The sequence below is a fragment of the Physcomitrium patens genome, chromosome 23 (assembly GCF_059467195.1).
Source record: "Physcomitrium patens ecotype Gransden chromosome 23, ASM5946719v1, whole genome shotgun sequence".
In the NCBI taxonomy this organism is placed as follows: Eukaryota; Viridiplantae; Streptophyta; class Bryopsida; order Funariales; family Funariaceae; genus Physcomitrium; species Physcomitrium patens.
In genome coordinates, this window is record NC_143432.1 from 613,043 (window position 1) to 624,917 (window position 11,875).

General features: G+C 39.3%; 2 protein-coding genes across 4 annotated transcripts; one reads left to right on the plus strand and one right to left on the minus strand.

Moving 5' to 3' along the window:
• Positions 1-453: 453 nt before the first annotated feature.
• Positions 454-3,336, minus strand: LOC112275922 (phosphatidylinositol:ceramide inositolphosphotransferase). 3 transcript variants are annotated; one of them, XM_024506691.3, is made up of 3 exons: positions 1,846-3,336; positions 1,451-1,557; positions 454-1,177 (listed from the first exon to the last, which is right to left on the minus strand). In XM_024506691.3, exon 1 carries the CDS (start codon positions 2,740-2,742, stop codon positions 1,849-1,851), a length of 894 nt encoding a protein of 297 aa, XP_024362459.1. In that variant the 5' UTR covers positions 2,743-3,336; the 3' UTR covers positions 454-1,177; positions 1,451-1,557; positions 1,846-1,848. The 3 variants fall into 3 exon arrangements, with proteins under 3 accessions (XP_024362459.1, XP_024362458.1, XP_024362457.1); XM_024506690.3 differs by having other exon boundaries at positions 1,764-3,336; XM_024506689.3 differs by having other exon boundaries at positions 1,451-3,336.
• Positions 3,337-8,828: 5,492 nt separating this feature from the next.
• Positions 8,829-11,077, plus strand: LOC112276131 (uncharacterized). Its single transcript, XM_024507177.3, has 2 exons — positions 8,829-10,425; positions 10,614-11,077. The coding sequence occupies exon 1, from the start codon at positions 9,346-9,348 to the stop codon at positions 10,198-10,200; it is 855 nt and encodes a 284-aa protein (XP_024362945.3). The 5' UTR covers positions 8,829-9,345; the 3' UTR covers positions 10,201-10,425; positions 10,614-11,077.
• The last annotated feature ends 798 nt before the right edge of the window (positions 11,078-11,875 follow it).

Genomic DNA, 11,875 nt, shown 5'->3' on the forward strand with positions numbered 1-11,875 from the left:
TTACTAAAACATAATAGAAAAAGTTAATAAGAATAAATTGTAACAGCAGTGGCAAAAACTGTAGTAACATTAGCAACATGCTTCTTTAGTGATTGCAAACCACCTTTCATAATTTATTGTACATCCCAAACACAACATGATTATACTAACAAACTATCATATAATAAAAACCATAACAAACTATGTTCAATGTATATAAATATTTAACAATTCATGCTCAAGAAGAATATTTCATTTTTTGATCATCAATTTTTCATATTTACTAGTCACATTAAGTCTACAATGTACAACAAGAAATCTGCATTATTGACACCACCTTCTTTTCCCTAAAAGCAACGAAACTAACTTATCAACAGTTCTGAGCCAATTTTCATGGTTTTTTTAGACATGGCCGTGAAATCTGCTCAAGTTGAAATGCAACAAAACTAAGCAAGTTGAATTAACTCAAACCCCTGCTTTGAAACCCACTATTGACAGAAGAAAAAAGTTCACAATACATTTCGCCAAAGCTCAGTACTGTCACTGAAATTGTGTGACATGGCCCTAAAGCGTTGTATTTTTCTCTTTTGTAGCAATCAGGATACTGCATGAGATGACTCCTCCCTTGCATCCCATCTTCTACAAGAAGAATTCAAAGCTGGAGATACTGATCAAGGACGAGACACAGAGGTCGGAAGGCAATGAAACTAACCACCAATTGTCAACTCTACGGAGAAAAAATCTGACGGTTTCGGAAGTGTAAAAGTTTATGCTTTCTTCCGAAGATTGTAAACAAAATATTGAAAAAAACATCAGTAATTCCTGAAAACCCCAAAAAATATCCACCCTCTACCAGGAGTTCTCTTGTAGTGTACAAGGTGATTGGCGATGTTAGCATTAGACACACCGAAGCGCAATCGTCGTTAGCTAGCTTCGGGAGCTACGAATACCTACAGATAATATATATATGATCATTCAATGTCCGCCTCCACGGTCTAATCAGTCGACAAAACCTCTAAAATCGCCTTTATCAAGCTGGGAAAGCTGGAAAAAGAGCTAAACATGCAGAGTTGTCTCTTTTGTCAAAAGATGAAACAATCCCCACAGAGACTCTTCGATAATAGACCTTTCATGACGCTTAATGCGACTAATGATGCATCGATAACTCCCACCTTCCGCTTCTCTCCCAGATGCCCAACTGCCACATTTCAGAACCAATCTGTTTAGATGCCGAGTTTGGGTGGAAGGAAACTGCCAAAATAGGAAATCACACTAAGTCGCACTGGCTCAGCTATGTGGCCAAACAAAGAACTATAAATCAGATGAATTGACAAATCATAACTGCACCTTACAAGGAAGAAAACCCTAAAGACTTCAAAAAAAAAAAAACAGAGCATGAAGCAGACACCCAGAGTCTCGTGATCTCAAATCCAAGTCCTACTTTCCCATCAGGATGAAGAACACAACACACCTCAAAATGCGACAGCAGGTGAGAGTCGATTCAGGAGTGAGCGATTTTCAGAAGGCGGTCACGGACACAGTCAGGCGAGTTCAGGTCCCCACCATCTCGCCTTAATCCTAAACACTACCGTCAAGGGTGAATAGGAAGGCTGTGGCACACCTCGGAAGTAAGGCCTTAAGTGCGTTCAATGACAGAGACCCTAGAATAAATCACTTACAAAGAATGGAAGAATTATTACGTCGAACTCCGTGCGAGGTTCTGAGCTCTCTGTCCCAAGAGTACACATACACTCGAGGAGAGCCAATGAATAAATAATTCTTACCTTTACCATACTACTGAAAATAAGGTAGGGTTTCCAAATCACCAAAAAATATATATATATATATCTGGCTCATCGTCGAGACCTTTTACAGTTCAACGCTTCCATTCTCTGCAATGCCGTTCAACAGCTTCTCCTCTTTGCTGCGACCATCCTTGCCTGTCCTCGCAATCATAGGCAGAAGTGGTGGCCCATTGCTTGTTGGCACGCGCTCGCCGATTCCGGCATCAGCGAACTTCCGATCCACGAAGAAGAATACGAAATACACGGTGAACCAGGCCACGACGATGTCCACGGAGTAATGCTTGTGGGAAGCTACGATAAGGAGGCTTAGGGCAACCATCACCAAGAACGCAACGAACTTTATCCACTGCCTTGTCCCATACTTGAGATACGCATGGAAGAAGGTTAGGGCAAATGTCATGTGCGAGGAAAAAATCAGGTCCCCGCACCCATAAATCACTCCATACGGGAAATTCAATAGCAACACCTCTTTGATGCTCTTCGGGGGCGGCAAAGTAGCCGTTGGCTGCCCTGCGTGACAATGGTAGTTGGGGCCAGGTAATTGCGTCACCATAAACGATGACATCCTCAGAGATTGGCAGATCACCAAACAAATCAGAACCCTCAACCACAGTAGGGCCGTGTAAAATCGCTTGTTGTAAAACACAAAAGGGTGGAATGTCCACAGAACGAACGAAACAAACACAAACGTGAAGAGGCTCTCGCTAATATGGGCATTCTTTTTCCCAAGCTCCGGCAGCAACTCAAACCCAACATCGTGAAGGAGCGGGCCTGGATGATGTAGGTAGTGCGCGATGCGTGCACCGACTCCATGTACATACTGAAACAGCAATCCTCCAAGTATCAACTTCCAGTTCTCCAACAGAAGAGCCCACTCCACCGTTAGCTCGATTACCCCTCTCTTCCATAGCTTCGAGATTTCACGGGTCAACCAAGTGGGCAATCCCATCACCCCCATATCGTCCTCCCTCCCGGCGCCCACCTCTTCGACAGCTAAACCCAACACCGGCCGCCTGTGGTTTGAATCACGCCTCGTTCCCCCTTAGCTCCGCGAAACAAAACCCTCACACATCCACATCGCTGTATCAACTGACAAATCTCCCAACAAAACGACCCCCAAGTCTACTCCACCTCGCCCATCCTCACACCTCTTCTCGAATCTGGTCTACGGTGACTCATCTCCACGACCTATTCTCTCTCTCACACACTCTCTCACAGACAGAAACCAAGGTAGCCCCCTCCATGCACATCACAGCGAAGAATTCTGACCTTCAAGACGAAGACAAAACAAAAAAGTACCTCATGGGAAGCACTACTGCGGAGCACCCCAGACACACCAGTGACTACCCAGTCTCTCAGACGCTATCCCTCTCTGTCACACACACTCTCTCTCTCGCTCTCTGAGAGCGTGTCGCGCACAGACACACGCGCACAAGCTCACAACCACATCTCGAACGTGTACAGAGAGAGAGAGACGGCAGGCGCTCGTGTGAGGACAGCGTGCAGGAGTAGTCGAGTCCGTTGCACCGGAACCCGCATTGATTACATACGCACAGCGCAACCTGGTGGGGAGGGGCGGGGGGCTAATTTTAAAACATCCGCCGCAGGGACCGAACTCTGACCTGCCCAGTTCGTTGACAGCATTCATAGCGCCACCCAAGATTCCCGCAACGGAAGCTGCGGAACGGATGCATCCCTCGCGTGAACGCGACGAATTCCGCGACCCCCTTGGCGCTGCCGCTGCTGCTGCTGCACAGGTGTCTGGCTGAATCCCGACTCCGTAAACGCACGAGCCCGACTGAAGAAGAAGAAGAAGAAGAAGACGAAGCTTCGAAGATGCGGGGGAAGGAAAGGAGGACCTGGCTACTCGGCCTCACGCCGAATTCACCCCCTTTCCGGAACCCACAACAACAATAACATCAACATCAACTTCTTCTTCTTCTTCTTCTTCAAGTCCTTCGAAATTCACAGACATACAAACAAACAGCGTCGCCGCAGTCCCCAGTCAACCCTCTCCTCCGAGGGTGGTGGGTGTTTCCTTCCTTCCTTCATACCCCGTCGGCGCTTCGTTCCCCTACCTGGGCCCGGCCCAGCCCGATGTTACTCGGACACCATGACGCCTCCCTTGGTCCCCCCCCCCTCCGCCACTCCACCCAGGCCCCGTGAGGTCCGCCCTTGGGACTCACGGTGGAACGCTTCAAATTTCAAACGCGGGGTCTGTGTTTTCATACTTTCTTGTCTCTTTTTTCCTTTGTGTGTCTTTTACTTTTTATTTACTACATTTATTATATTTAGTAGTAGTAGAAGAAGTAGTAGTAGTAGTAGTAGTAGTAGTAGTATTGCCCATCTAGAAGAGGATTCCATTCTGCTGTGCCCCATGAGAACAGACCCCTCTCTTTGTTGGCGGACTGGTTCCAAGTTATTTTTATTGCTTTTCTATTTTTTATAATTAGGGTTTAAAGCATTTCCTAATTGGGCTCTGGATGCACATTCTTAGCAACTACTTTTTTTCTTTCTTTCTTCTTTTTTCTTTTTTGCATCAATGATGATTACCAATGATTCTTTTAAAAGACTAGTATCAAATTTTAGGTGTCAAGAATTTAATATCAATGTTATTTTCTGAATGTTTGTTGCGTTTTTGGTACACTATGTATAGACATTAAAGCTACGTGTACATTTTTTTTAACTTTTTTTAAAAAACAAATGTGTTCTGCAACACATTTTTTATTCTATTTTAGTGTTCATTGTTCTCGTTTTTTCTGATAATTTATCATTACAAGGAGTATTAGCTCGGAATACAATAAAAGACATGTCAAGCTACAGTATTTACTACATTAGTAAAATCATTGTATCAATAAATGTGCATAAACTTTTGCATAAAATTTAATTAGTGCGCCACAAATGATATGTACAGTCTATTAAAAGTACCCATTCAGGCATCAAGAGAAAGCACCATAAAATTTTAAAAAATACAAAATTATATCATTTTTTTTGGTCATTTAGTGTAAACAGATGTAAACTAGCACATTGTTCCAAAAGTAAATTATTGAGATGAAAATAAGATAAATGAAAGTTGAAATAAAACCATTTTTACATTGATACAAAAGTTTGACATTAAATAAACACATCGAACAAAATAATTTTAGCTTAAAGTAATAAAATTTAATTGTTTTTTATCTTGTGAAATGCATAGATCTAATTCAATCTACAAAAAGTGATATTAAAATACTTATTATTAAAAACGTATTATTTTCTTTTTAAAATATATGAGATTATGGAAAGCAATTATAAAATCTGATGTTCGAGGCATGAACCATCAGTTGAATATATAGAGCCCATTGTTTGTAAATAAAATGTTTTTACAGAAAAAATAATTAGTACAACCCATTAGCAATTGAACTACAGAAGGTTTAATTTGAAATGTGCAATTCCTTTTCAACCTCTGTAGAATACTTATTAAACAGAAAGAATTAAATACTTACTGAATATTTTATTAAGATTGGTACAGTTTGAATAAAAAAATATATATATATATATATATATATATATATTTTTAAAAAATTAATGAAAGCATTCCACATTTTTACTCTTTAATGTTTAAGATTTTAAATTTATTTATTTTCAATTAAATAAACTCCATTTGCTTGCGACTTCATTTAATTTTAATACATTCTGATGCACAAGTTCTATGATATCTAAACAATGTTGATTCAAAATTAGCCTCACTAAACTTTATACGTTAAAACGGTTAAATCTTACGTTGATATTTACCATCTATCACAAATTTAATAAAAGTTTACCGGTTAAGTGTATGTGCCCCCATACTTTACAAAATTTATTGATGACTTAATGTGATTGTTATATTTGAATTAAAAGGGATCATTGATATGAAAATTTCATAACTATGAATTTACAAACCAGTAAACTGTCATTAAATTTGTGATAAATGTGAATGAGCAATGATTCCTTGCTACAAATCTGGTAAAATACTTCTATAGTTTTCAATTTTCAACGGCCCATGATCGTTGGTATTTAAAGACTTTTATTTCAAGCCGCCAAATTTTTAAACTCAAGTCCTAAATCAGGTAATTGTCAACTTCCTTCAAAATTTCTTCAATTTCATTTCATTCAAAAAATTAAAAATTAATAAAAGATATCGTATAATTCAAGAATCTCACTTACTTAGTCATCATGTTTTACAATGCCCATGTTCTTTTTATTTATTTATTTATTTACTTTAAAAAACTTTTTTTTTAGATGCATGGTAGATTCTTTTACAATTCACCATGCAAATATGAAAATTTGGCATGTATTTATGTAAAATAAAATTATAAGACAGACACAATGAATGATGGTATATAAACTCAACCTTTATATTATAATACGTAGTACATATATTGCATGCAACAAATTATTATAAGACTCGAACTTGGCCTTCAATATTCAACATGAGTTTTTAGCTTTATTACACTGATTAACATAAATATTTGTGTTGTTCTTACACTTTATTTAACTGATATATAGAGCCATTATGCATATTCATTACACAATTATTTTATTTTATTTTATTTTTTCAGGCAGGTAGTTTTTCCATATTGTTCACTTGTAATGAATCAAAATTAATACATTTTGTTACTTGTTTAACGAATATATAATTGATTTTACTGTCAATAAAGCAGAACACTGTTACAATCTTGTTTTCATTAAAACAGTAGAATATATGTATACATGTATATATGTGGATATATCAAACTCATTGAGAATTTATTGAAATAATCAGAAGTCATACAAATAATGTTTTTTATACAAAAAAGTCAAGATTTTAACAGACAATATTATGGAGTGCAGCAGATTATAACAGCAACTAAAGTAGCTTGAAAAAAAAAAAGTTTCATTCTTCACCATGTACATATTGGATATAATCAAATACAATCTATTATAATACATTTTGAACATTTCAAAAACATGTAGAGCATATATATATATATATATATATATGTGTGTGTGTGTGTGTGTGTTTAAAATTACTAATCCGATTATTTTTTAAGGGGTCTCTGGCAACAACCTCAATTTTGGGCAACAAGACCACAAGTGCACACAATGTGGTAGATTTTCCTATTCCACAATAACCCACAATCATAATGACTTCAATTGCATTCAATGTTAAGCACATCTTCATCTCTTCTTGACGCACAATGGTTGTGGAAAGAAAAATGAGATGGATGTTCCCTATAGACATTGCATTTTGCTCAAGAAAGAAACCACCCTACTCATTTTAGAATTTCCCAAAACATTAGAGATCCAATAGATGCCATTAAGAAACATAAACCATCTTTGTGCACAAGAAAGAAAACAAGGTGGGACAAAAACTTGACCTTGGTGAGATCCACTTGTCAAGGACAAAGACTCGATGAGGGAAAATATACACAAAAAGGCTATCTCGATATAATAAGTCAAAATATAAACAAGTAGGTATATTAAAAGGAAACTGGAATGGCTATTGCCACAAGACAAGAAACTAAAGACTCTTGAACCTGGACTAGAAGCAAGAAAGGAGTTGACAAGAGTGAAGAAGCCTTCACTCTTGTCTCTATATATACTATCTAACTAGGGGCTATGTGGCGACGTTATATAGGACCTCCAATATGTGTTGACTTTGTAGGACACATGCCTTGACTTACAAGGCAAGTTTTTCTACGTGTGGGCCACATAGTTAGCTTGATCTTCAAGCTAACAACATGTGTGGCACATGGCCAACTTGTTGACCACGTTTCTAATCCAAAAAGTCAATTAAAGACACCTATGAAGTCAAAGCAGCGTCTAGGAAGTTTCTAGGAAACTTTTATATTAAATATTATAGAATTAACTTACTTTTATCTACTTTTACTTACTTCTACCTATTTCTATATGTAATTATTAGCTTACATGATTATGGCCGTGACACCACTTGATTCTTCACATGAGTGGCAATATTGTTGATTCTTAGAGCGCAACAAGCTCTTGGCTTCCTTGACTAATATGTAGACCACAAAACTCTACTAGAAGTGCCCTAACAAAAGTAGCCACTATCTATTAGTATATACTACCACCATGTCACTTGACTTTCATGTTATTTGTTACTTGATTGATGATGTTACGGACAACATTAACAAAATTTTGTGTGGTGTTAGCATGAATCTTACAAATCCATAGTTGTAAGACATTGAAATTGTTACATTTGATTTTTATCCGATGCAAAGCAAGGGCCAAGTGCTAGTGTAATTTAAAACTCAAAAATAGTTTCATTTTTTCTATCATTAGATTCTTCAACATATATTTATATGAAAATATTCTAACTTTTTAAAAAGTTCCCAAATTTTTCTTCTTTAAGTCTTTTAAAATTACTTATGAGTATTATGCATTAAAAAATAGATAAATATAAAGTGCTAACCTCATTGAAATAATAAATTTATATTAGAGTTTATTTCTTTCTTGTATCTTTGTATTTTTATTTTTAATTCAGTAAAACTATAAATATAAATAAATAAATAAATAAATAAATAAGTAAATATATATACACATTTATGGCTAAGTATTTTTTAATATAATTTGATTAAATTAATGTTCATATATAAATATATAATATAAAATTCAGATTAATTTTTTAATATTTAAAAATAAATAGTGCAATTCATACACACACACACACATATTAATAATTAGAATACAATATCATTACAGTGAACGCAGGTCAACCGCCAGGTGTCCAGGCGAGGCTCGGGCGAGGCCCAGCCAACGTGGCCGCTACGTGGAAGGCGATACAACGGAGGCAACTTTGGCTCCACTTGGTTGGTGGTGCCGGGAAAGCGAGGTCCCGCGCGCCCCGCGACGCCTGGACGCGTCGCGCGCCAGCTGCTGCTTACCTACCCGCAGCAGCGCGCGTGCCTTCCCCTGGTGGCCACGCCCCTCTCGCTCTGGTCCCGCTCCGCCTCTTTCCTTGTCTGTCAAGTTCGCCCTTTGTCTTGTCTTAGGACTGACTGGTTGATGCTTGTGTGTCGAATTTGGCCACTCTGGTCGCACCCTGCCTGCAGCAGCTTCTCTGGATCGCTTTACGGTAAGGGTGGGGTTGGGTGGGGTCCTTGTAATGCCTGATGATGGTGTTGTGTTGTTTCGATGAGCGTGTTTTCGTGATTGATGGGTTTGAACCAGTGAGAAGTGTGGTGGTGGTGGCGGACGTGGTGGTTGTGACCTCCACAAACGAGTCTGTGCATGCACCTGGGTGTGAGCGTCGGTGTAACTTCTGGGTGTCGGGGTTTCGTTTACCTGAGTTTGATTGTGGTGTGAATTTAGAGAGCTTGTTTAGGGTGGGTAAATCCAGTACAGTTTATTTTTTTGGCTATCAAATGAAGAGAGTGAAAGATATCGATGGATGTGGAAGTTAGCAGAAGAAGAAGAAGAAGAAGAGAAAGCTGTGTATAGCTCCGAACTGACACTATTTTTCCTCCCTGCTGGAATTGATGTGGAGTAATTGCAAACAATGGGAAAGATGCAATCGGATACGAAATGAGGTAGAGAGTTGTAAATGTCGGAGCAGAAAGAGGGAATGAAGGCATGTAGCAACGATGCAGATATCCCGAGCAAGCACGGAAGAGCAGGTAGCTGCCAACAGAACAGGGAGGCATTACAACGATTGAATTTGGAGGTGGTCACTCGGAACTTGATTCTGAGACAGATTCGCGAATCTTCTGTGCACGCCGGCGTGTCAATTATGACGTTGCTGCGACGTTGTCTGGAATCAAATGACGAGCGTTCTTCTGTGGTCGCACTTTCGGGATACACTGAGCACTTCCAGAGTAGGGTTGATGAAGACCTCGGCTGGGGCTGCGGATGGCGTAATATTCAGATGTTGAGCTCGTACATGCTTGCGCAGGATCCAGAGTGCAAGGAAGTTCTCATGGGCGGAGCGGGCTTCGTGCCGAACTTCGCTGCGATACAGCAATGGCTGGAAATTGCGTGGCTGAAAGGGTTTGATGTCCTGGGCGCGGACTATTTCGATTGGCGAATTCGGGACACGAAGAAGTGGATCGGAACTACAGAATGCGCCGCAGTGATGCGTTCCTTTGGAATGCTAGCACGTATTGTAGACTTCCGCACCGCGCCTAGTAAGCGAGGGACGAACTGTTTGGAAGGCCAGGGGGAATCGCGTTCAGAGAAACCTATTTATCAAGGTAGTAGTATCGAAGACGAGGAGTCGAACAATTTCAGTCGGCTATCATTGTCCAGCAGTAGCCGGCGCTCTGATGACAATACGAATCCATCCCATGAGCCGAGTTCTCCTACCCCCCCAGCAGAAGAAGAAGAAGCCAGGGACTCACCGGAAGAACATCGTCTCATCGTTCTTCCCGATCAGAAGGAAGAACTGCACTTTTTACGATAAAGCCCGGACGATCCTGACATATGTCTCACGTGCATGGAAGAGCATAAGAACAGCGCGTTTTCGAACTACCTGCACACAACTAGCCATGCAGACAATCCAGTCCGAACAAGGGTAAGTCAGGGGGACCGCATGAATCGCATTCATCCAGAGTAGAAATCAACCACAAGTACATGACCGATTGGATCTGGAAGTATTTCAACGGCGAGGAGAGTGGCAGTTCCGACAGTAAGTCCATCTACCTCAGCAACCGTTCTCCCTTGTATTTCCAGCACAGGGGTCATTCCCGCACCATTGTAGGGATCGAGCTAAGCAGGAAGGAGGAAGGCTGGTCAAAGGAGGAGGATTACTTGTTCGTGTTGGATCGATAGGAGAGAACCTGGGACATGACATTGTACTTTCACTGGTCACTGCAGAGGAATCAGGGGTAGGAGCAGCTTTTGAAGCTCTGCATGCACTCTTTGAACCAGTCAGAGTACCAGCTGTGCTACATCGATCTTGGCATTGCCCATGGATTGGAACACGAGAGCTTCAAATTATTCAGCAACTTATGGTTCATGTATTGATGTCCATAGAAGAGATACTGCATCCCACCATTTTGATGGTTAGTTTCTTCGCTCTATTAGGGTTATTGTTGCAGTCTTTAGATGCATGTTGAAGATTAGCAAGTACTTGCTTAGTTATAACCACATAGAAATTAAGCATAGTATGTTGCTAATAATCAAAAGGTAGCAAAGAGTTATAGAAAATTACAGTATCTAAGATTTAGTTGGATGAAGTAGAAATGGATGTAATATCAAAAGGATGGAAGTTGCCTTGTTGATAAGAAAACCAGCACTTATAAGTAAAGGATGTTGGAAGTAAGAATTATCTTTTTCTACACTTTTCTTAGACTACAATCCTTGCTGATGTTAAGTGTTTGTAGCTTTTAGACTTCTTTTCTTCAATAGGTTATAGATCCACTCATATTTGCTTGAGTGTTTTGAAGTTCTTTGAAGTGGTTGTTGATGTGTAGATTAGATTAAGTTGTTGTTGCTAATGTAAGGATTTAGAGGTACCTAACTTTTAGATTCAAATCTAGATTTATATCTTGGTTTGCTCTTACTTGAGGTTAAGAGCATTTTTGGTGCTAGTGTTTGGTTATCCACCTTAAGGAAAAGTTATAGAATACTTGCATTGTGCTATTGCTGAGATAGATCCTTGGTGATCCAACTTTATAGTTTCATGTCCTAAAGTTGCTAATTGTACTTAAAAGGCCTCTAATGGTGTATAAAAGTCATTTGTGAGCATAAGAGTGATTTTTGAGTGACAAATCAGATTTGAGACACTTAGATAGGTCATCAAATTTGTGAAAAGTCTTAAAAGTGAAGTTGAGAGTGTTTTTGGGAGTAAGAACACTAATTTGTTCACAAAGAAAGATTCTATGCTTTTAAGGCAGCAAAACCTTCTTGCTGATTTTGAAAACATTAAGACTTCTTTTTACAATCTTTTTTTTGATACAACTCTTTTTTAGACATGGCTTCAAATGAAGGTGAAGGATTGAGAGTTATTGAGAAGTTTAGAGGTGAGAATTTCTACCATTGGAAGGTAAAAATAGAGTTTTTGTTGGCAATTTTGGAACTTTGGGATATTGTAGATGAAAGTGAAGAGGCTCCAAGCATAGATGCCAATATGAAGG

Excerpts from the sequence above, each read along its gene's own strand:
- LOC112275922 (XM_024506691.3), bottom strand. The coding sequence starts at position 2,742 with ATGGGGGTGATGGGATTGCCCACTTGGTTGACCCGTGAAATCTCGAAG.
- LOC112276131 (XM_024507177.3), top strand. The coding sequence starts at position 9,346 with ATGTCGGAGCAGAAAGAGGGAATGAAGGCATGTAGCAACGATGCAGAT.